At 43.7% G+C, this 25948-nt stretch overlaps 1 protein-coding gene across 1 annotated transcript in view; it reads left to right on the forward strand.

The window, feature by feature from the left end:
* The window catches only part of hsd17b3 (hydroxysteroid (17-beta) dehydrogenase 3), a 30117-nt gene that overhangs the window by 1620 nt on the left and 2549 nt on the right, over positions 1-25948 (forward strand). Inside the window, exons 2-7 of the mRNA XM_078213869.1 lie at positions 350-597; positions 13024-13070; positions 14657-14732; positions 17613-17720; positions 21822-21889; positions 25111-25155. Of these exons, the coding sequence (XP_078069995.1) occupies positions 350-597; positions 13024-13070; positions 14657-14732; positions 17613-17720; positions 21822-21889; positions 25111-25155 (592 nt within the window). The remainder of the gene's footprint in view (positions 1-349; positions 598-13023; positions 13071-14656; positions 14733-17612; positions 17721-21821; positions 21890-25110; positions 25156-25948) is intronic.

Below are 25948 nucleotides of genomic sequence, written 5' to 3' on the forward strand. Positions count from 1 at the left end.
GGGTCATGTTCTGAGGAATATTGGCTCTGTCCTGGGACGGGAGATTTTACCCTGTTCACGATTGGCAGTGAATTGAAGTTTAAAGGTGATTTCACCCCCGCCCACACATACACACACAGAAATAGACCAGTTAAACTGTCATCTCAATCGAATTGAGCCCTGACAACACATCTCCTTTCGAATGTTGTGGAAGCAGGGCTCAATTTTGATTTAAGTAACCTGTTAGACTTGAACCCGGGGTTGTGAGACTTCTCACTGTGCCCAACCCAGTCCAACGCCAGCATCTCCACAACAATTTTGATTGGTAGTCTTTTTTGTGGTTCTTGTGGCAACGGTATGTGATTGACAGGTGCTTTGGGTTACATGAAATGTTGCAGCTCAGCCCAAGGCAGTCTCATCACCGGCTACTGTTATTATTTAAAGTTGTCAGTGATACTGAAGCAATGGAAACACTTTTGGAGGATGCATTCGTTTTGTTTGGCATATTTACTATTTTCATATTTTTTCTAAAAGTAGCGAAATGCTTGAGGTATTTTGTACTTACCAAGTGGTTTGGAGTACCGAATTCCTTCTTCAGTTCCTTGGGCGAATGGGCAGGTATCAATCATATCGTTGTTTTGCACTATTCTCGGCAATGTTTAGAACAGACGTGCTAATGTAATGTAATGTAATAAGGGATATGTACAAAGTTTCGAATTTGCAACCTGGCGTGAACTTAGTTGCGTGAACGTCTTTGCGGTACTAGATTATGCTCAGTTTTTTATTCTGTAGGTAAAAGTTTCAAAACACAAGACGAATGATATTTTCAACTTTTAACATCATGCTTAAGTTTTTTTCTCTTTTAATTATTTGCATTTCACGGTGGGGGGGGGGGGCACAAGCGTAGGGAAGCGGGGGGAGAGATCTAGAATTACAATTCACGAAATTGGGCACTCTTTTTGGAAGAGCACTGTTATAATGGATAGGAATTTGAGCTGCGCCCGATTTGTAATTATTCTGAACTCCAGACCAAATTCTGGTGGAACTAGATGCTGTCACAAGATATGCACGGATCGCAAAAGGTCTCCTGACACTCTTTCACAGAAGAACAAGATGTTCTCCCCCACGTCCCAGTCTACATTTATCACTTCAGCACCGACACATTGATGATGTGGTCATTATGGTTGCTGTGTGCAAATTTTTGTGTGCATTCCCTACATTGATGTTGGATTCTCCCATCCTATTGACGGATGTGTGTTCAACAGTTGAAAAGGAAAGACTGGTTCACAGATGAGGTTGTCTTGTATGTGACAGTGGACCGAGTTTGCATAGCCGAGTGCGGATACCACATAGCGTTAGAGGGATCTGTTGGCTTTGTGCAGCGCTCACTTGTCCAGAAGACACTGGTTCTCCCCAAATGTTGCAATCCATTAATGACAGAAACTTCTCCATTTGGGTCTGCCCAAAGTTATTTCTCCCCCATGAATTGGGATCCATTTTGCAAACAACACACACAAAAAAATGTCTGTTAAGTGCTTTGGGGTGTTTGGAGGCTGCGGAGCTGAATTCTTTTCTCATTTCATAAGTACCTAATTGACATAAATATCTTGTGACAGCATCTAGTTCCACCAGAATTTGGTCTGGAGTTCAGAATAATTACAAATCGGGCGTAGCTCAAATTCCTATCCTTTATAACAGTGCTCTTCCAAAAAGAGTGCCCAATTTCGTGAATTGTAATTCTAGATCTCTCCCCCCGCTTCCCTACGCTTGTGCCCCCCCCAACCCCCACCGTGAAATGCAAATAATTAAAAGAGAAAAAAACTTAAGCATGATGTTAAAAGTTGAAAATATCATTCGTCTTGTGTTTTGAAACTTTTACCTACAGAATAAAAAACTGAGCATAATCTAGTACCGCAAAGACGTTCACGCAACTAAGTTCACAAGATATGCACGGATCGCAAAAGGTCTCCTGACACTCTCCACATCATAACTAAGTTCACGCCAGGTTGCAATTTTTTGTACAATTCTTTGACTTTTCGCAATATACAGCAAATTATAAAAATAATAAAAACAAACTTACATCTCACCATTGCATCGCAGCTTCAGGAAGATCAGAGCCATTCCTCAGTAAGTCACTTAAGCTGCCTAACACTTGGAAAAAAATTACATAATAGTGTACATCACAGGCTGACATGAATCCTGCCTTCCCCAGTTTCTTCCTCTACTTTGCGATCTCTCTCTCTCCCTCTGTCTCCTCTCAACCCCCCCCCCCCCCCCAGTTTGTCAGCAGTGCTCTTGGTAGTTTACTGGCTTATTTTGATATTGGTTCCAATGTTGTCGTCATCACAATCAGCAATGAAACCATGTTTCTAAATAATGGTGAGGTCAGGGTTGTAGGGGAAGTCCAAACGGGCTCAGACAATGCAGTGTGGCTACAAGCCATACTGCTTATCCCCTTCCTCTTGGGTTTGAGGATGAGTTGCTTCCACTCCGATTTGATGCATTCCGAAATGGTGAATACGTGCAATGTCTGAACTGCAGACTGATGCTGGAATGTTTAGGCAGATGGGATGTTTGGTGGTTTAGTTATCCTAATCCTTTATAAAATACTGGTCATCTCCAACTGATGTACTATGGCCAATTCTGTCCACCACATTTGAAGAAGGTTGTTAAGAGGCAAAGGAGATTTCACTGGATTGGACGAAAGACTTCAGGTATATGGTGAGATGAGAGGTTGTTCTGAGTGAGGAGAAGGTTCAGAGGAAACTTGATGGAAGCATTCAAAATCATGCAGGATTTTGATAGAGTGAATGAAGGGAAACTGTCTCCAATGTCAGAAAGGTTGATAGCTGGAGAATACAGATTTAGGATTGTTGGCAAAAGGAAACATTTCCCCATTTTTCCATTGAAGAGGCTGCCTCTGGGTGAGCTGTCCAATTAATGATGATGGGCAGGACATGTACCCATTTGGACCAGTGGGAAGGCTTGTTACATTGTCCTGCTGGTAGGACGAGGAATGGTGGCTGCTGCCACAGCAGGCAGGAGAAAGCGAGGGATCTACAAGCTGCGACTGCTTTCTGAAGATATAAATGCCCTGTGACAGAAGTGGTTCCACGTTGAAAGGAGAGGGGTTGAGGGGGGGGGGGGGGGGTCTGGTATTTGTATAAATAAAAGGCTTTGTTGACACCCTTGGCCTGCCTCAGGGATGCTGCTGCCAGGAACCCATTGGAGTCACCACAGCTTGGGATCGGTATGCGATCCTGGTGACATCCTCAATCCCAATTGGCTGACTAATTGGCACTGATTGACTACCTGCTGCTGCTGGGCAGGCAGTTGCTTCCATTACTCATCTACCTCTGGCAACCTTGGTTGGAAGTGGCATCAGAACACTGACCAGATATGCCCTGTTCAGCAAAGCCATCCTCACCCTGTCCCAATCCACCATCATGGCTGATAGAATTCTGCCCATTAACTCTGTTTATCTTTCTTCAGCTGCTCCCAGTCGGGCTGAGTGTTGCTAGCACTTTCTGGCTTTATTTTGGATCTACAGTATTTTGCTTTTCTAATGACCTGATCTATGTTTAACACGATGGGGGTGGAGACCAAGTTGGAAAGAACTCATGAATAAAGGTCAATATCGTAGCATGGTGGATAGAAGGATGGTGAACTTGAAAGAGGGCTTTGATGTGTTGAGATGGAAGTTGAGATTGTTTGAGAAGTGAGAGGAAGACAAAGTGTGATTTTTTTTTTGATATTGTGGTGGTATGTGTGGGGCAAGTGATGGAGGGTGTAGCCAGAGGGGAAGTTTTAGTACATTGGAAGATCTCATCATCCATCAGCAAAACTTCCATCAAGGTCATAATATTGATGTAGTCATCTTCAATCAGCTCATGTATGAGAAGGGTCTTTTGGAGAGAGATACAGAGAGGGATGCTTGGTCTGCTGGCAATGTTTGTAAACTCTGCACTGAGAGGCATGAGTGGAACTACAATGTTGGCAGGATTAACACGCAGTAGGTGAGCCGGATGGGAAGGCCAGTGAGAGTGGGAATTGGGGTTGTTGCTCCTTAAGAGATAGTGATGAGTTAGCTCCTTGTGGGCTTTTTGGAAGATGGTACGTGAGGCACAGAGGAAATCAATAAGTTTACCAAGCAGGATGCCAACTCTGGGATCGCAACAGGGAACATGAAGCCTTGGGGTAGGAATTTGCAGAGAGCTGGGGTAGGGGGTTAGAGTGCCAAAGTCGGGAGAAATGGAAGGAAAGAAGGAAGAAAAGGACAACAGAGGAATGACTTTGGAAGCAAATAGAATTCATGGACTTGGGTCTGGAGTGACAACCAAGTTGTGCTTGTGAATGGACATTGGGAGCATTGGTATGGCAACATAAGAATAAATATGCTCTATTAATAGATAGAATAGAATGGAGGCAATTGATGGGAATGGAAAGTTATGATGTGGAGATGCCGGCATTGGACTGGGGTAAACACAGTAAGAAGTTTAACAACACCAGGTTAAAGTCCAACAGGTTTATTTGGTAGCAAAAGCCACAGTGTGGCTTTTGCTACCAAATAAACCTGTTGGACTTTAACCTGGTGTTGTTAAACTTCTTACAATGGAAAGTTAGTCAGAGGTACATATCATGGTGAGATAAAGTTGACGTATTGACAGTATTAGCTGAGAGCATTGAACTAGCTGATGTCTAGATTCAAAGACATGTACAGAGAGCAAGAGAGTTCAGAAGCTCTTTGAAGCATAAAGGTTTGAAGGTTGCACTGTTGGAGATATCTCCATGGAACTGAAGAGCCAGGAATGTGCAGAATCAGTTGTCAGATGGATAAATGGAGGTGAAACTTAAGGTCATGGAGAATTGGAAGCAGTGGCAGAATGGACTGTGCCTCAGGAGACTGAATTTCTGAACAAGACCCCCAATAGCAAAACAAAGTGGGACCAGTGTGATAGTCATTGGAAATTGTAAGTAAAGGCCACGATTTTCATAGTCTGTCTCCTGTTCCTGTGGTCTTCCCTCCTTTTGAGCAGCTTGTCTTGTTCCACTTGTCTTGCCTTATAGCTCTGTTGTGCAGCCAAATACCATAAAGACCTTCTCAGATCTCCACTGCTTCCCTCCTTCAGCTTTTTCACTGAAAGACTTCTCATTCTCTTCAACCCCCATCCCAGTTCATCACACTCTCTCCCCGAATCAACTGCCTTCCCGTCCTTCCAAATCCCTCTCCAAATGCATCACATCCAGTGGTACACCTTTATCTATCCCCCTAGCTATGTCCTCAAAAAAACTGCAGGTTTGTCAAACATGATTTCCCTGTCATAAATCCCCGCTAGCTTTGTCTAATCCCATTGATATTTTCTAAGTGTCTTGATATTGCATCCTTTATAATAGAGTCTAGCATGTTCCCTTTTACTGATGTTAGGTTAACTGGTCTGCAATTCCCTGTTTTCTCCCTCCCTCCTTTGCCACCCTCCAATCTGTCGGGACTATTCCAGAATCTACAGAATTTTGGAAGGTGACAACCAATCCATCCACTATTTCTATGGCTCCCACCTTTAGTATCCTGGGATTTAGATTATTAGCCCTGGGGATTTATCCCCAGCCGATGGAGGTATGAGGCGTGAGTTGGTTAAAATAGATTGGGGAAATTCATTAAAAGGAATGACAGCATGGAGGCAAATGGCTAATATTTAAGGAACAAGTGTATACATTGCAACAGTCATACATTCCTTTCTGGAGCCAAAACAAGAAAAGCTGCCCAACCATGGCTTATGAAAGGAATGAAGCATAGTATTAGATCCAAAGAGGAGTCATATAAAGTTGCTAGAAAAAGTAGCAATCCTGAGGATTGGGGAAAGTTCAGAGGACAAAAAGGTTAAAAAGGGGAAAATAGAGTATGAGATTAACTTGCAAGGAACATAACAGCAGACTGCAAAAGTTTCTATAAGTATATAAAGAAAAGATTAATGAAGACAAATGTAGGTTTGTTACAGTCCAATACAGGAGAATTTATAATAGAGAACAAGGAAATGGTAGAGCAATTAAACAACTACTTGGGTTCTGTCTTCACAGAGGAAGACACAAATAACTTCCCAGAAATGATAAGGAATCAGTGGTCCAGTGAGAAGGAAGGAAATTAGTGCTGAGTAGGTGGCACAGTGGTTAGCTGCTGCCCCACAGCACCAGGGACCCGGGTTCAATTCCAGCCTCAGGTCACTGGCTGTGTGAAGTTTGCACATTCTCCCCATGTCTGCGTGGGTTTACTCCGGGTACTCCGATTTCCTCCCACAGTCCAAAGATGCGTGGGTTAGGTTGATTGGCCATTCTAAATTGACCCTAGTGTCAGGGGATTAGCAGGGTAAATATGTAGGGTTACGGGAATAGGGCCTAGGTGGGATTGTGGTCGGTGCAGACTTGATGGGCTGAATGGCCTCCTACTGCACTGTAGGGATTCTGTGATTCTATGAGTATTACTAGGAAAATAGTGCTGGAGAAATTAAAGGAACTGAAAGCCGATAAATCCCCAGGGCTAATAATCTGTATCCCAGGATACTAAAGGTGGGAGCCATAGAAATAGTGGATGGATTGGTTGTCACCTTCCAAAGTTCTGTAGATTCTGGAATAGTCCCGACAGATTGGAGGGTGGCAAAGGAGGGAGGGAGAAAACAGGGAATTGCAGACCAGTTAACCTAACATCAGTAAAAGGGAAAATGCTAGAGTCTATTATAAAGGATGCAATATCAAGACACTTAGAAAATATCAATGGGATTAGACAAAGCTAGCGTGGATTTATGACAGGGAAATCATGTTTGACAAACCTGCAGTTTTTTTGAGGACATAGCTAGGGGGATAGATAAAGGTGTACCACTGGATGTGATGCATTTGGATTTTCAGAAAGCTCTTGAAAAGCCCTACATAAGAGTTTAGTGTGCAAAATTAAAGCACATGGGTTTGGGGGTAATATGAATTTTGGGTAATATTGGGGGTAATATTGGCATGGATTGAGAATTAGTTAGACAGGAAACAGAGAGTAGGGATAAATGGGTCTTTTTCAAAGTGGTAGACAGCGACTAGTGGGGTCCCACAGGAATCAGTGCTTGGTACTCAGCAATTCACAATATATATCAATGATTTGGATGAAGGAACCAAAGGTAATATTCCTAAGTTTCCTGATGACATGAAACCTCATGGGAAGGTGAATGGTGAGCAGGATGTTAAGAGGCTTCAAGGTAATTTAGACAAGTTGAGTGAGTGGGCAAATACATGGCAGATGCAGTATAACATGGATAAATGTGAAGTTATCTATTCTGGATGGAGAAACAGAATGGCATAGTATTATTTAAACGGTAATAGAGTGGGAAATGTTGCCGTGCAAAGGATGTCCTTGTACACCAGTCACTGAAAGCAACATGCAGGTGCAGCAAACAATTAGGAAGGAAATATTATGTTGGCCTTCATTGCAAGAGGACTTGAGTACAGGAGCAAGAATGTCCTACTGTAGCTCTGCAGGGCCTTGGTGAGAGAATAGTGAGTATTGTGTGCAGTTTTGGTCTCCTTATCTAAGAAAGGATATGCTTGCCATAGAGAGTGCAGCAAATATTCAGCAGGCTGATTCCTTTGGGAGAATGCTGGTGTATGGTATGGCATTGAGATAGAGGATCATCTATGATCATGTTGAAAATGGCGGAGCAGGCTTGAAAGGCTGAATGGCCCATTCCTCCTATTTTCTATGTTTCTATCTAAATGGTGAGAGATTGCAGAGCTCTGAGATGCAGAGGGATTTGGGTGCCCTGGTGCATACATAGAAAGAGGTTAGTAAGCAGGCTTAGCAAGTAATTAGCAAAGCTAATAGAATGTTATCATTTATTGCAAGGGGAATTGAATACAAGAGTAGGGAGGTTATGCTTTAACTATACAGGGTATTGGTGAGACGACATCTAGAATACTGTGTACAATTTTCATCTTCTTATTCAGAAAAAGATGTAAATACATTGGAAGCAGTTCAGAGAAGACTTACTAGACCAGCACCTAGAATGGACGGATTGTTTTATGGGAATGGTTGGACAGGTTATGCTTGTATCCACTGGAGTTTAGAAGAGTAAAAGGCAACTTGATTCAAACATAAAAGATCCTGAAGGAAGTTGACAGGGTTAATGTTGAGAGGATAAATGGGTTGCTCATTTAAGGCAGAAATGAGGAAAATATTTTTCTCTTCGAGGGTTGTGAAACTTCAAAATTCTTTTCCTTAGAAGCTGGTTGAGGTGGAGTCTTTGAATATCTTTAAGGCAGGGTTATGGATTCTTGATAAGCCAGAGGATGAACGGTTACTGGGGGATCGGCAGGAATGTGAAGTTGAGGTTAAAATTAGATCAGCCATGATCTTAATTAACAAAGAACAGTACAGCACAGGAACAGGCCCTTCGGCCCGCCAAGCCTGTGCTGATCACCTTGTCCTATCTAGACCAACCGCCTGTATCCCTCTATTCCCATCTTTCCAGGGAGAACAATCCCAGTTTATTCAGTCTCTACCAGGATGCTATCAGGACTTAATAGTTTGAGTTATAAAGAAAGGCTGGATAGATTGGGACTTTTTTCTCTGGAGCGTAGGAGGCTTAGGGGTGATCTTATAGAGGTCTATAAAATAATGAGTGGCATAAATCAGCGAGATAGTCAGTATCTTTTCCCAAAGATATGGGAGTCTAAAACTAGGGGGGATAGGTTTAAGGTGAGAGGGGAGAGATACAAAAAGTCTAGAGAGGCAATTTTTTCACACAGAGGGTGGTGAGTGTCTGGAACAACCTGCCAGAGGTAGTAGTCAAAGCGGGTACAATTTTGTCTTTTAAAAAGCATTTAGACAGTTACATGAGTAAGATGACTATCGAGGGATATGGGCCAAATGCGGGTAATTGGGACCAGCTTAGTCGTTAAAAAAAAAGGGCGGCATGGACAAGTTGGGCCGAAGGACCTGTTTCCATGCTGTAAACCTCTATGACTTTATGACTCTCCTCATAGCTAATACCTTCCATACCAGGCAACATCCTGGTAAACCTTTTCTGTACTCCCTCCAAAGCCTCCCTGCCCTTCTGGTCGTGTGACAACCAGAATTGGACACAGAATTCCAAATGTGCCCGAACCAATGTTTTATATAACTGTAACATATTTTACCAACTTTTATACTTGATGCCCCGGCCGATGAAGGCAAGCATGCCATATGCTTTTTTCATCACCTTTTCCACATGTGTTGCCATTTTAAGGATCTGTGGACCTGTACTCCCAGATCTCTCTGTGTGTCTATGCTCCTGATTGTTCTGCCATTTATTTTATAGCTCCCACCTGAATTGGATCTACCATCCAATTTGTCCATATTAAATTTCATCTGCCATTTCTCTGCCCAATTTTCCAGCCTATCTATGTCCTGTTGTATTCTCTGACAATCTTCATCACTATCCACAACTCCAGCAATCTTAGCATCATCCGCAAACGTGCTAATCAGACTAGCTACATTTTCTTCCACGTCATTTATATATATTACAAACAACAGAGGTCCCAACACTGATCACTGTGAACACCATTAGTTACAAACCTCCGTTCATAAATCACCCTTCCACCGCTATCCTCTGTCTTCTATGGCCAAGCCACTTCTGAATCTAGCTAGCTAGCTCATCCTTGATCCCGTGTGATTTAAACTTTTGCACCAGCCTGCCATGTGGGACCTTGTCAAATGCTTTACTAAAGTCCATGTAGACAACATCCACAGCCCTTCCCTCATCAATCATTTTAGTCACCTCCTCAAAAAACTTAATCAAATTAGTGAGACATGACCTCTCTCGTACAAAATTATGGTGTCTGTTGCTAATAAGACCATTCAGTTCCAAATGTGTATAGATCCTAACGTTAAGAATCGTCTCCAACAATTTCACTATCACTGACATCAAGCTCACTGGCCTATAATTATTCGGGTTATCCTTGCTACCCTTCTTAAACAACGGGACAACATTGGGTATCCTCCAATCCTCTGGGACCTCACGAATGGCCAATGAGGAAACAAAGATTTCTGTTAGAGGCCCAGTAATTTCCTCCCTTGTCTCTCTCAGTAATCTGGGATAGATGACATCTGGCCCTGGGGATTTGTCTGCCTCAATGCTTTTTCGTACACCTAACACTTCCTCCCTCGTAATGATGACTTGCTCTAGGGGGTTTGCTTACCTCTCCGAGACACCATCAATCAACGTGTCCCTCTCCTTTGTGAATACCAATGCAAAGCACTCATTAAGGATATCACCCACTTCCTTTGGTTCTATGCATAATTTCTTTCCTTTGTCCTTGAGTGGACCAACTCTTTCTCTAGCCACCCTCTTGTTCCTAATATATGTATAAAATGCCTTGGGATTCTCCTTAATCCTGTCTGTCAAGGACATTTTGTGACCCCTTTTTGCCCTCCTATCTCCCTGTTTGAGTTCTTTTCTACTTTCCCTGTATTCTTCAAGTGCTTCATCTGTTTTTAGTTGCCTAGACCTTATGTATGCATCCTTTTTCTTTTCGATTGGGCTCGCAATTTCCCTGGTCATCCACAGTTCCCAATCCTGCCTTTCCTGTCCTTCCTTTTCACAGGCACATGCCTGTCCTGCACTCCGGTGAACTGCTCCCTAAAATACTCCCACATGCCAGATGTGGATTTACAGGGTACACGGAGTTGGGGGTAAAGTGTTAGCGTGGATTGAGGATTGGCTATCTAACAGAAAGCAGAGAGTCGGAATAAATGGGTGCTTTTCCGGTTGGCAATCAGTGACTAGTGGCGTGCCGCAGGGATTGGTGCTTGGCCCTCAACTATTTACCATATATATAGACGATCTGGAGGAGGGGACCGAGTGTAGGGTAACAAAGTTTGCGGATGACACAAAGATGAGTGGGGAAGCAAATTGCGTGGAGGACACAGAGAGTCTGCAGAGAGATTTGGATAGGCTAAGTGAGTGGGCAAGGATCTGGCAGATGGAGTATAACGTTGGTAAGTGTGAGGTTATCCACTTTGGAAGGAATAATAATAAAATGGACTATTATTTAAACGGTGAAAAATTACAACATGCTACTGTGCAGAGGGACCTGGGGGTCCTTGTGCATGAATCACAAAAATGCAGTTTGCAGGTGCAGCAGGTAATCAAGAAGGCAAATGGAATGTTGGCCTTTATCACGAGAGGGATGGAGTATAAAAGCAGGGAGGTCATGCTGCAACTGTACAGGGTGAGGCCGCACCTAGAGCACTGTGTACAATTTTGGTCCCCTTATTTAAGAAAGGATATATTAGCTTTGGAAGGGGTGCAGAGAAGGTTCACCAGGTTGATTCCGGAGATGGGGGAGTTAGCTTATGAGGAGAGATTGAGTAGACTGGGCCTGTACTCATTGGAGTTTAGAAGGTTGAGGGGGGATCTTATAGAGACATATAAGATAATGAAAGGGCGAGACAGGGTAGAAGCAGCGAGGTTATTTCCACTTACAATGGAAACAAGAACTAGGGGGCATAGCCTCAAAATACGGGGGAGTCAATTTAGAACAGAGTTGAGGAGGAACTTCTTCTCCAAGAGGGTATTGAATCTTTGGAATTCTCTGCCCAATGAAGCAGTAGAGGCTATCTCGTTAAATGTGTTTAACTCACAGATAGATAGATTTTTAACCATTAAGGGAATTAAGGGTTATGGGGAGCGGGCGAGTAAGTGGAACTGAACCCACTATCAGATCAGCCATGATCTTATTGAATGGCGGAGCAGGCTTGAGGGGCTAGATAGCCTACTCCTGCTCCTATTTCTTATGTTCTTATGTACCCTCAAACAGCTTCTTCCAAACACCAGTCTCCAAATCCTGCCTAATCTGTAGTTAGCCTTTCCCCAATTTAATACCTTAACCCTAGGACAACACTTGTCCTTTACCATGAATATTCGAAAACATATGGAATTGTGGTCACTGTTCGCCACATGTTCCCCATTTGCAACTTTGATGACCTGGCCGAGTGCATTCCCTAGAACCAGGTCCAGAATAGCCCTCTCTCTAGTCAGACTATCTACATGTTGTTCGAGAAAACCTTCCTGGACACATTTAACAAATTAACAAATCTTATTGACTGCCTGAGGAGGCTCAAGGGCTGAATGATTTACTCCTGCTTACTTCATGAGATGCGGTTTGCACACATAGGTTCAAAGTAACACACAGCAGGTTTATTGAGAGGGATATTCTTTGCACAGAACAGAAAATAAAAACTAAGACAGAAGCCTGTGAAACACCCAATGACCTCATGATCAAGTCATGTGACCTTTTAAAGCCATCATGCAACCTCTTAAATATATGACAGTTGTTGAGAAACCAGCCTCACGATTTATACAACCAGCACTGTTGTATATCTGCAGAAAATGTAATTGTCATTGACAATAAATGATCACACACCTCTCAGTAAAGGTTCAAAAATGCAAATTCCTTGCGTACAAGGAATAATTCTGAGTTTGTGGAAAGCCCATAATTTGCTGATCATTTTTAGCATCCTTGAGTTTCCATTGTGTAAACTTGGTGAGTGTGGCTATTTCCAGGAGTGAATAATAGATAGAATCATAGATTCCCTACAGTGCATAAAGAGGCCATTTGGCACCAACACCAATCCCACCCAGGCCCTATCCCTGTAACCACACGTATTTACTCTGCTAATCTCCCTGACACTAAGGGGCAATTTAACACGGCCAATCAACCTAACCCGCACATTTTTGGACTGTGGGAGGAAACTAGAGCACCCAAAGGAAACCCACGCAGACACGGGGAGAAGATGGAAGCTCCACATAGACAGTGACCCAAGGCCAGAATTGAACTCGGGTCCCTGGTGCTGTGAGGCAGCAGTGCTAACAACTGTGCCACTGTGCTGCCCCGAATGCATAATGACTAAATTTATCCCTGCAGTCCATGATCCCTACTTTATTTGCTTTTTGAGATAAAAGTTTTTATTCACAAATTTTATTTAAGTTGACATGCTATGATATGTTACCACTTAATTCTATTTATTTTCAGTCATCACTGGTGGTACAGATGGCATTGGAAAAGCATATGCATTCGAGGTGAGTTCTCACCATGATTTCTTCATTTTGCATAAGTTACAAAACTCCCAATTGCTTTCTTTGAGTTTCTTTTGATTTTATTTAAGCTGCAATTGTTTGCATGTCAGGAATTTTCAGGTATGTTTTCTGAAGAGAATAATTATTCTGACATTGAGTGGCCACATTGTTGTTGATGGGTTAAAAACTGGTTTTGCATTTGATTTACTGAACCATGTCACTGCCCTGAAGTTAGGCACAACAAATCATTTTAGACCAGTGGTTTCAAGTGGTGCAATGTAAAACCCCAATTGGTATCTGCATGTTCTGACTTGTCATTATCTTTAACTAAAACAAGGACACTGATACTGGGCATTTGAACATTTGGTTCTGAGTCGATATCTTCCTGTCCTTCCTAAATTTATCATGTGGTGAGCACATTGCTGACTTCTATGTTCTATGTTCTATTTGTACTCTCTACCTGGTTTTCACCAACAATTCAGTTTGCATTTCATAATGCACCATGAAAGAATGTAGGTGGAGGTGACCGAGCGCCAGTATTCTATGCTTGGTCTCAACTGTTCAAATAGCCACAGATCAGATATCTGCTTAGGAGCTGAGCCAGCAATGAAAAAGAAGCAGGTTCAGGCTGTGCCATTTGCTTCAGGGACATAAAAAGATCACAACAATCAGTTGTGCTTTGAAACTTGGCTCTATCTTTTTGCAGGTATGTTGCAATGATGGTTTTTAAAATTCCATCAAGGGATACGGGCATAGCTGACAAGGCCAGCATTTGTTGCTCATATCCTTGAGCTGAGTCACTTGCTACGCCATTTCAGAGGGCAATTAAGAGTGTAAATTTTCTTCCTTAAAGGAACCGGATGGGTTTTTACAACAGTTGATAATGGTTTCATGGTCATCGCGAGACTTTTAATGCCAGATTTTTATTGAATTGAAATTCCACCATCTGCCCAGGGTCTTTGGTTTACTAGTCCAGTGACAATACCACTACGCCACTGTCTCCCTATTCTGGGGATAGTATCATAGCATGTTATGACAGTGTTGCATCTCCTGCTGTCAGCCTTGGCTAAAGTTTCAAAATGTTTTTTGGGCTTTCTAAAAGCTTCCTGAGTTTTTAGCTCCCTATTGTGACACTCCAATCTAATTGATTCCTTCTCTTTATGTAGTAAGTCTTTGGAGGCAAAAGTCCCTTCACCAGAATCCTTTTATTTACAATTCCTAACAGCAGTACACAGAGTGCTACCAGTCAGCAGTCTACCCCCTGGAGTGCCAGTGAAACTGACACTCCCGGTTAAATACAAGGAAAAGACTCCCTGGTTGGCCCTCAATTGCCTCCTCATATTTCAATAGGCCAACCTCAATGGCCTGATTGAAGTCATTACATTTTATATTTCATTTACCTGTAAATTGCCTTTCCCAGCACAGATTTGCATCCAGGTCCATCTAGGTCTGTAGCTGGTCCTGTAATATTTCTCTCAGTGAGATTACCTCTGAATTGAGTGCTAGTAGTATTGATCAGAGAGGAACTGGGTCAGTTTGTAACCGTTTTAAAGGCACATGATGCTATCCAGTATTTCTTTTCTCCACAGTTTGCCAAGCGTGGTTTAAATATTGTTCTTATCAGCAGAACTAAGGAGAAGCTAATAAAGGTTGCAGATGAAATTGGTAAGGTGACCATTTTTTCCTCCAAACTTATTTTTTCGGAACTAAATGTCACCATTGGGAATTTCTTTAACGTTTTTTCCCCATAACTTTGGTGGGAGATTGACAGAAAGCTGCATAAACTATGCAAGTCAGTGTTTCCCAAACCTTCCCGACCCTTTAGACCTCTCAGGAATACTGACAGAAACCCTGAGAACATTTTTATTGTGTTGAAGAGTGAAACCACAAAATAATAATTGTTTATTTGCAAAAGGCACAAACAGACAAAAAAAATTATAGTAGTCTTTTCCATTTCCTTTTTCTGTACACTTTTTATAATTAAAAAGTTCTCTTACTTGAACAATACTTAAATCTCATCTATTTGTGTTATTTTTAATGGGAAGAATGATACTGGAAAGCTGAATGGGGTGGGTGAGGGTGGGGCCAATCGCGGCAAGCTCTCATGTCGGCATAAAATGTGACTTTGTGCTTCTCATGATATTTTCCACTCCCATTGCCGAACCGATCTAACATCAACAGGAATGGAAAATCCTGTCCGGTGGCTCTGATTTTAAAGGGATGGAGGGTACAGTGCATGTAAACCATGAAGCAGGTGGCAGAGTTGGGGAGTCTGGGAATGTAGAGGCTCTGCTGATCTAATGGTCATTTCCACAAACCTCCCTGGTAGCCTGCCTGAACCAAGGCAGGGGTGGGATTCAGCAGCTGGCGCCTCTGGACTTAAGGAAGAGTGGGGTGGGTGTGTGTGTATGTGTGAGCTTGAGACAAGTAAGGAAGTCGAAGACTTTCGTCAGGCCCGAAAATCTGCCTGCCTCTTTTGGCCCACCATGGTCCTCCTGGCAGGTCTGGCTGGACTGGGAAGCCAAAACGACTCCTTTTCTTGGGTCTCCAATTAAGATTGCCAATTGAATCCTGACTTTTCATTTGAAAGAGGACCTCCCGGCTATCCTATGGGTGTCCCCGCTTGCCTGATCAAAATTTTCGATTAATGTTCTGATGCAGTGGAAAAGCTTTGCTGTCAGAGGGGATATGTTTCTGCATGCAGTTTAACTCTCCCACCCCCTCTCCCAATTTCTGCCAAACGGAGTGAAAACCGGGGATGAGTCTTCCTGATGTCAAACTGGATGACTCATGTTAGCCAAGCACAGAAACAGTAAAGAGAGATAGTGAAGAGAGCGAACTGGGTATTAGCACTGTGCATATGAAATCGGACACCGTGTCTGATATCACCATGTAACTGAGGAAGAGTTGAGGGTCATGGATTATTCCTTTGGGATTTTCATGTGATAGGAGAAAGGACAGAAGCAATTTGTGGACAAGCAGAAATTGGATATGTAGGAGGAACTAAAGGAGGAGAGTATTTGATAATGGTAAGTGGAATACAGGCATTATTTAAGAATAGAGTGGAGGGGAACAGAAAACTATAGACCTGTCAACATGTGTTGTGGGAAAGTTGGTGGAATCAATTCTCAAGGAGTATTTGAACAAAATAAGCTGATTAGAGAATTTAACATAAATTTGTGAAAGGTGGATTTTGCCTGACAAATCTCGGTGAAACCTTTGAGGATGTCACTGACAAGATGAATGTGGAAAATGTCTAATTTGTATGTTGTCTAAATGGAATTCCATATGGCGTTTGATAACGTTCTTGGGCGTGCAGTGGCAGTGGGATGGTGGGAGTTATACTCCAGGACAAACAGGCACAATCTCAACATTGGGCCAATCAAGAGTGAAATTGGGAAGCTCATTGGCACACAAAGAAGAATCAATGTGAGATGAAGGAAGCTGTGGGTACTGGATCAATTGAAATTTCCAAAACCAAATCTGACATTTTTATTGGGCAAGTGTCCAGCAACAACTTATATATATATAATATATGTATAGCACCTTTAACAACATCCCAAGGCTCTTCACAGGAGCATTATAAAGCACCAAGCCACATAAGGAGATAATAGGTCAGATGATCAAAAGCTTGATCAAGGTAGGTTTTAAGGAGTGCCTTAAAAGAGGAAAGTGACATAGAGAGAAAGAGAGGTGCAACAAAAGTATTTCAGAACTTGGCACCTCGGCAACTGAAGGCTTGAACATCAACGGTGAAGCAATTATGATTGGGAATGCAAAATAAACCAGAATTAGATATCTTGGAGGGTTGGGGTTCTGGAGGAGTTTGCAGGGGTGGAGCGAGCAAGACCATGGGGAGACTTGAAAACAAGAATGGAAATTTTAAAATTACGACATTGTTAGACTGGGAGCCAATGTAAGTCAGCAGAACTGATAAGGGAAAGTGATTTGCTGTGAATTAAGACAAGGGCAGCAGAGTTTTGGCTAACCTCAAATTTATGAAGGGTAGGATATGGGAGACCAGCCGGGAGTGTCTTGGGATAGTCGCGTTTAGAGGTAACGAAAGCATGGATGAGGATTGCAGAAGCAGATGAGCTGAGACAGGGAGAGAGTTGAGCGATGCTAGAGGTGGAAATATGCAGTGTTAGTGATGGTGTGAATATGAGACCGAAGTCTCATCAACTGTAGAAAATAATATAGATCAGCCATGGAAGCCTCCATCTTGTCTAAACAGAGGTGTTTCCGTGCTAGAGCAGCAGAGTATTAGATAACAGGGAAGTGCTGATTAAAATGAGAAAAAAAAGAAGGAAATTTATTTGTGAAGGTCAGCCAGTGCTGGGGAAGAATTTCAGTAAATAGAAGCTCCAATGCTATCATAACATACAAGTTAGAAATATTAACATGTACAATCCTGAAATTACTAAATCAGTCATACCCAGGGAATTAGTTGAGATACTTTTGCAATTTTTTTTGTTGTAAAGTTCAGTTGAATGCTGAATGGTGTGTATTTTTAACATGTGAACATTCTTTTTTGTATATTGACAGAGCAAGCCACAGGAAGAAAAGTAAAGGCAGTTCAGGTTAACTTTACTAAAAGGGACATTTATGAGCACATTGAAGAAAATCTGAAAGGACTTGAAATTGGGGTCCTGGGTAAGTAAGTGAAATCCTTTGTAGATCAACATACCACTTCACTAGATGATTATGGGAGCCGATTCTGGCCACAACTGCCTTGGACATCAGAAATTAGGTTTGAAATAATCAAATTCTGTCCTGGCACATATGTGCTATATAGCACTGCAAAATTGGTCTTACATTTTGCATCATGGATTGAACTTCGGGTGTTATCACAGAGGAGGGTTCACAGTGATGAAAAGAGATTTGAGTCCAAAGATGTGCGGGTTAGGTGGATTGGCCATGCTAAATTGCCCCTTAGTGTCAGGGGGACTAGCTAGGGTAAATGCATGGGGTTATGGGGATAGGGCCTGGGTTGGATTGTGGTCATTGCAAACTCATAGGCCGAATGGCCTCCTTCGGCACTGTAAGATTCTATGATTCTATGAGTGATTTGAGCTGTTCACATTGAGTTGAGATTGTGAAGAAGTAACCTGATGAAGACCTTGAAGATTAGAAATATGATGGGATCAATAGTGATATTTTTTTCCCTGGCAGTCTCTGAGAGGGTAATGGAAGAGCACAAATTGAAGAAATGAACACAAATAATTAAATATGTGTTTTTGGGTGCCTAAGTTGTGGAATCCTCTGGCACAAATTGCTGTTATCCCTGAAACAAATAATAATGACCTTGCCATTTGTAAAGAGATGATGTGGAGATGCCGGCGTTGGACTGGGGTAAACACAGTAAGAAGTCTCACAACACCAGGTTAAAGTCCAACAGGTTTATTTGGTAGCAAAAGCCACGAGCTTTCGGAGCGCTGCTCCTTCGTCAGGTGAGTGGGAGTTCTGTTCACAAACAGGGCATATAAACACACAAACTCAATTTACAAAATAATAGTTGGAATGCGAGTCTTTACAGGTAATCAAGTCTTAAAGGTACAGAGAATGTGAGTGGAGAGAGGGTTAAGCACAGGTTAAAGAGATGTGTATTGTCTCCAGCCGGGACAGTTAGTGAGATTTTGCAAGTCCAGGCAAGTCGTGGGGGTTACAGATAGTGTGACATGAACCCAAGATCCCGGTTGAGGCCATCCTCATGTGTGCGGAACTTGGCTATCAGTCTCTGCTCAGCGATTCTGCGTTGTCATGTGTCGTGAAGGCCGCCTTGGAGAACGCTTACCCGAAGATCAGAGGCCGAATGCCCGTGACCGCTGAAGTGTTCCCCAACAGGAAGAGAATACTCCTGCCTGGTGATTGTCGGGCGGTGTTCATTCATCCGTTGTCATAGCGTCTGCATGGTCTCCCCAATGTACCATGCCTCGGGACATCCTTTCCTGCAGCGTATCAGGTAGACAACGTTGGCCGAGTTGCAAGTGTATGTACTGTGTACCTGGTGGATGGTGTTCTCAGGTGAGATGATGGCATCCGTGTCGATGATCTGGCACGTCTTGCAGAGGTTGCTGTGGCAGGGTTGTGTGGTGTTGTGGTCATTGTTTTCCTGAAGGCTGGGTAGTTTGCTGCGGACAATGGTCTGTTTGAGGTTGTGCGGTTGTTTGAAGGCAAGAAGTGGGGGTGTGGGAATGGCCTTGGCGAGATGTTCGTCTTCATCAATGACATGTTGAAGGCTCCGGAGAAGATGTCGTAGTTTCTCCGCTCCGGGGAAGTACTGGATGATGAAGGGTACTCTGTCCGCCGTGTCCCGTGTTTGTCTTCTGTGTTTGACCTCAGAGGTCACGGGCATTCGGCCTCTGATCTTCGGGTAAGCATTCTCCAAGGTGGCCTTCACGACACACGACAACGCAGAGTCGCTGAGCAGAGACTGATAGCCAAGTTCCGCACACATGAGGATGGCCTCAACCGGGATCTTGGGTTCATGTCACACTATCTGTAACTCCCACGACTTGCCTGGGCTTGCAAAATCTCACTAACTGTCCCGGCTGGAGACAATACACACCTCTTTAACCTGTGCTTAACCCTCTCTCCACTCACATTGTCTGTACCTTTAAGACTTGGCTACCTGTAAAGACTCGCATTCCAACCATCATTTTGTAAATTGAGTTTGTGTCTTTATATGCCCTGTTCGTGAACAGATCTCACCTGATGAAGGGGCAGCGCTCCGAAAGCTAGTGGCTTGTGCTACCAAATAAACCTGTTGGACTTTAACCTGGTGTTGTTAGACTTCTTAATTTGTAAAGAGTCCAGAGAGGATTTACACTACTTGAGACTGAGCTAGTTTCGATTTCAGCAAGACGACTTCAATGAAGTTCTCAATGCAGTCATCAAGCTGAGACTGTGGCTGCAGCCACCTACAACTGACCAGACTATCACCACAAGAAAGCAGTGATAAATAGCCTCTGCCGTCACAGCTGCCAATGTTGCCAGAAATCGATATGAATTCTCCCACCACATTGCTACCTCTTTCAAAGCTTTTTTTCAATTATCAGTTGGCCGTGACCAAAGCCCAAACAACAATTTCCACAAGAAACTTGGCCAAGCAAGATAAAGAGTTGTCTCAGACTGGGAGTATTATCATTGGATGATTGGAGCTGGGTTTCACACTCTGTTATGGCTACACCATGAAACTTCAATCAGATTTGTAGATTTAAGCATTATACAGAGTGTTTCAGCCTCTGGATGGAATTTTCCCAAAAAATGACTAAGGTCAGGATTCTCTGACATCGTTCACCCAGCCACCACTGCCAGGAAGAACGGAGATTTTGGTTCTTGGCCAAATCCCCATTTACTGCAGTGGGACTGGAGAATCCCAGCTGCGGCTCGGGTCGGAGGATTCCGGCCTAAGTGTCATTTCAGGTGAGAAAACAGGTGCAAATTAGATTGCAATCATCCCTCAATTAGTCATTTTTTGGGAGGGGGGGTGGGTTTTGCACTCGTTCTGAAAGGAGTTTGGCCTAAACATGCTGGCAAGCCTGGCTTCACAGAGATTGGGTGCTGTTTTTAAAGAGTGCCCCAATCTCAAAGGGAAGTTGAAGATCCCTCTCCATCCCTCATGGACATCGGATCCCCTCCTCCCCTTCCTCATTGATAGCACGTTTCCCCACCCCCACCTTCCCCAATATAGATCACCGACCTGATACCCTCCCCCACCCTCACACCCTCCCGCACCCCCCCCCCCCCCCCCCCCCCTTCCCAAACATAGATTGCTGATCTGATCTGATCTCCCCACCCAACACCGAACATAGATTTCTGGCTTTGGGGCATTGGGGCTCTCCCAAAGAGTCCCGCTTCATGCCCCGCGCCCCTTCATGCCCTGCTGCCTTCAGACCCCATCCCTTTCAGATGCCACCGCATCAGATCTGCCCGCTTGGCACTGCCTCCAGCACCCTGGCAGTGCCAGGACACAGCCCAGCCATGTTCCTGGCCATTCGGAGGCTTCAATGGTCTCTGAGCCCCCCCCCCCCCCCCCCCCCCCCAGTGTGTACATCAGGATTAGTCTCCATTTGTGGGGACCAGGTTCCCACTGTGCCCGAGAATTGGAGAATCCTGGGAGCAAGGAGAATCTCATTTGAAACCGACTACGCATATTTAAATAAATATTTCAATATGCTAAACTGGTTCCCACCCTGACTGGGCAGGAACTGTATTAGGTTGGGGTGCGGGGGCTGGGAGATCCCCAAGGTGGTCCTTACTGACACTAATGTGTTAGGTCCCTCCCCCATGATTCTCCGGCTCTATGCGGCTCCAGTATGGTCTACACATGAGTGTGCGGGGCCGGAGAATCCCCCCATATATACTTCTTAAGATATTGCATACCACTGAGGTGGGTAATCCCTCTGAAATCAGTTTGCAGAATATTGGAGACATTCCTTACTTTTACAGCTATTTTAAAAAAACCTCAACAGAAATAGATGGCAAAGTTTAAAAAAGCACTAAGAAATGTTTTAAACTAGAGGACTGATGAAGCAATTGTAAAAAGAACAAACCCACAACATAACTAGCAGCAAGAATATTTTTTCAATCTTTTGGGATTATAAATTGAGTTTGGGAACTGTGCAAAGCTGTTTTCACTCGATTTGAGTTGGATTCTTTTTCATCGTTTGGGTGTTGAATTGATCAACAAACTTGCATCACTTTTTTATATATTGTAAAAATAAATGCAACTAACTTTCCTTTTTCTTGCAGTGAATAACGTTGGAATGCTGCAAACCCCAAATCCTTGCCGGTTCCTTGAAATGACTGACATTGATGAGGTACATCTCTTTTCATCTTTTAATGCCGGAATCTCGCGGTTATTTGTGAAAGCAACCCTTTAATGTTCGATAGATTCATCACCACATGTGACAGTCGGTGGGATTTCATAGCCATTCCCACTGTTGGGATCTTCCGGTTGTTCCCGCTGTCAGGATCTTCCGGTCGTTCATAGAATCTACAGTACACAAGGAGGCCATTCGGCCCATTGAGTCTGCACTGATCACAATCCCACTCAGCCCCTATCCCCCTAGCCCCATGCATTTACCCTAGCCAGTCCCCCTGACAGTAAGGGGCAGTTTAGCATGGCCAATCCACCAAATCCACACGGATTTGGGAGGAAACCGGAGCATTCGGAGGAAACCCACGCAGGGAGAATGTGCAAACTCCAGACAGACAGTGACCCAAGCCAGGAATCGAACCCGGGACCCTAGCGCTGTGAGTCAGCAGTGCTAACCACTGTGCCACCGTTCCCACTGTTGGGATCTTCCGGTCCTGCCGACAGTGACCATCCACCATGGGTTCCCCAGTGATGGAGGCTGTGAACAATGTGAAACCCTGTTGACAGCAGCAGGACCAAATGGTGAGACTCCTCCACCGCTGCAATACACGCTGTGACTGGGGATGGGCAAAATCCCGCTCGGTATGTATATGGCTCCATAAGTGGTTTTGTGATATTTAAGTTAAACATTTCCTGGTGATTTAAGGAACACAGTTGCTTTTAGAGAATTGCTAAAGTATAAAAATCCTGAGGCATGTGGAGGGTTCCTGTAATACATTTGCTAATACTTTGAAAAAAGACTACGTTATTGATTTGAAATCATATCTCTGTTAAGTTTTGTCATAAAATGTTTGTCCAGCTTTGTCAAGACTACATCAGTCGAGTTTCTTTGTCAGAAATATTGAAGTGTGCCCCTGAAGCTTCCTCGGATATAAATGCTGTGGGATATAAATGCTGCTCTCTGCCAGGCCAGGAGCTCTGCTTTTCAACACCCACTTTGAGTCTAACTGGAGTGTTTCCCGCTGCTGTTAGCAGCAGCTGTGAGTGGGATTCTCCCACCCTTGCGCATCGTGGGGAACACCTCCGCCAGCCCAGCTGTTCAGTGATCGGGGCGCCCAGTCTCCGTGCTGACAGACAGACCCCCCACCCTGCCACATTGGAAATGGTGACCCCATCCACTGACCTGGGGAGCATCACCAGCTCATCATCATAGAGGAACATCCCGCCCCACCACGTAAAGAACAGATCACACACCGCTCCCCCACCCCCCCCCCCCCAACCCCGTGCACACACATACACCATGCAGGCTCGATGGTGATCCTAGTGTATAAACATTGCGGTTAGGGTTAGTGGGGGGGGGGGGGGGGGGGGGGTTGCAATTCAGGTGCATTGAACCGTGAAGGGAAAGATAAACACTGCATGCTGTGCAAAAACCATTAGGCTGTCAATCAAAGGTTTGTTAGGCTGCTCTATAAAATTTAAGGTTTTCAAAGGAAAGCAAAGGACTTCAAGGGATTTCCAAGGATTTGTGCTTTCTAGGAAGGCTCAGAGACTGGGAATAAATGCAATGTTAAAAAAATGGGGCTGAGTGAGCTACTGTGGAGAAAGGAATTCCTTCCCCCCCCCCACCAGTGAGAGTGACGTCTCCTGTCAAGTCAGAGGACTTGAAAGGAGTCTTCGCACACCGGCAGCTTCTGCGAGAGAGAAAGGGGAATGCCTTTTGCAGAATGAAGTGCTGCTGTGGTTTGGAAGCCTGCCAGGTGGCCAGGGGACAAGGAGATTAAAGTGACCAGGCCACTTCAAAGCTTTCACAGTACACAGACCAGAATGAAGACTTTGATCAGAGCGATTCTTGAAATCACTATGCCAAGAGTGATGTTCAGGTTTCCCAGGGCTAGAAGGGATGGTCTAGTCATAAGATCCCCATCCTGGAGGAGAGTGCCAAGGTTATCTCCTGGACCTTTGGGAGACCCTTCTTCTGCAGACTGGCAGCGACAGAGGAGCACTTAGGCACTGCACTTAGCTCCTTGACCCTCATCAGGGTCCAACGCGCAAAGTCCATGATGCTCATGACCAGCACCAAAGCTTGCCCAGTGCAGGTCCCAGAGGGGAGGCGAGTGAATGGCAGAAGGGCTTTGACTTAGGCTTCAAGCCCGCTAATTACATTCAAATTACAACTGTTGGCTACCTAATTGGGATGGGCAGGGTGGGCCTGCCCCTGAAACTCATGCAATTTAAAAAGAAGCTGTTGTTAAGTTGTGTGAAATGGTAATGGGCCTGAAGAGGTGGACGGATGCTGACGATTATGCTCTCTTCCTCTCGCTGTTACATTTTGCATTTGTTGGTATTGCTTTACAATTTACCACCACTTCTTTTTCATGGTCCTTGGGTCAAGTGGTAGTTGAGGCGAGAAGCAGAGAAATTGGCTGGACATTTTGAACCCACCCTTATGTATATGTGACACGGTAGTTGAAGGCTGCTGTGGATGGAATGGAGGAAGATTCCTGCTGGTTGGCGGTGGTGCTGGCAAGACTGGGAATCTGGTAGTCCTACCCCACCCCCATTCATTTTCTGTTGTCCAAACCTAGTGCTTCTTGACATAGGAAGAATACTTGGATGAGAAGTATTGACACCTGTAACCCAGCCAGAATCTGTGGCTTTTGGAAAGGTGGTGGTGGGGTGGGGATTGGGGGTGTGGATTTCAACATAATTCGACACAATTCTGAAGTGGAATAATCATTGATATATTTCTACAGCTGTAATATTTGAGGATTATTTTTTAATTTTAGTTGCGCCATTAGATAGATATACATTGGTGATTTACTATTTTGAAGTTTCCTGCTGGGTAGCTGCAGGGTTAACATTCCAATGGGCTGGATTAACCTCCCTGCTTCCATCACTGCTCAATGGTAAATTAAGGCTGGAGTCCTTCGGCCATCCGTGTCCCGCCGCCGCTGCCAGAAAGGACGGAGAATCTGGCATTCACAGCAGCAGGACCGGAGAATCCCGCTGGCATGAATGGTTGGAGAATCCCGCCCATAGTGTCATTTGACTGTTGAGAAGACAGTTTCAAATCTGCTTTGTATTATTATTTTAAATTTTGTGAGAAAACCTGAATTGTAATTTGCTATATGAAAATGTTAGTGTCTGTTAAACACTTGTGCTCGTGCTGATTCTAATCCTAACGAATTACTTTCCGATCTTTTTGTGTCTGTACATTAGACCATCGATGATATGATCGCTGTTAATATGGTATCTGTTGCCAAGGTATGTTGTCCAGTGCTTACAATTTGCTTATCTTCTCTCAGACATGTGTGACACCAGGCACAGTTAAAGTGGGCATTTGATGGTTATTATTTCATGTTTTTGTCTCTGTTCTTGGCTATGTCCTGGCTAAAGTCTACAAGTGAAAGACATTTGCAATTGTTAAATCGCTACCATTAAACAGATATATTAGTATGTCTTGTTATGCAAATGCAATAATTTGCATTCTAATACCTAGATAAATGTGGATTCTTACACCACTGATGGCAAAGTCATTGTAAATGAACCTATTGCAAGTTTGAAAAACTGGATTGATATGAAAATGAAGCTCTGCCTGTTTTTAGTGTAAATCTGAAGTTTGTAAATTTTAAAAGGAGATTCAAGAAGGTAATCCACATTAAAAAGTTGTAGGACAGGAGAAGGAGGGGAACCTGTTGCCTGTATCCATCCTTGGCTGATGAATTTGGATCATGTTCAGATGATTTCTGAACATCCAGTACAGTTACTAGAGACTGTGATAGTGTATCAGCTGGAGGAATTTTCTATGGTGATATGTATGCATCAGTCTGTTGTGGCCAATGTGGAAATAGGAAGCAGAGACCTTTAACCCACCATAAAATACCTCTCATCCTACTGGACACTGGGGACTAGATATGCTTTCATTTCAAGGTTCACAATTCAATACCAGCAAGAAATAATTTTGTGGGGTGATTTTAGCACAGCTGGACACTGTCAAAGGACACACATATTTAAAAAGATTTATCAAATGTATCTTGGTGCATTAGTCTCTTGTAAT

The sequence above is a fragment of the Mustelus asterias genome, chromosome 6, assembly GCF_964213995.1.
Source record: "Mustelus asterias chromosome 6, sMusAst1.hap1.1, whole genome shotgun sequence".
In the NCBI taxonomy this organism is placed as follows: Eukaryota; Metazoa; Chordata; class Chondrichthyes; order Carcharhiniformes; family Triakidae; genus Mustelus; species Mustelus asterias.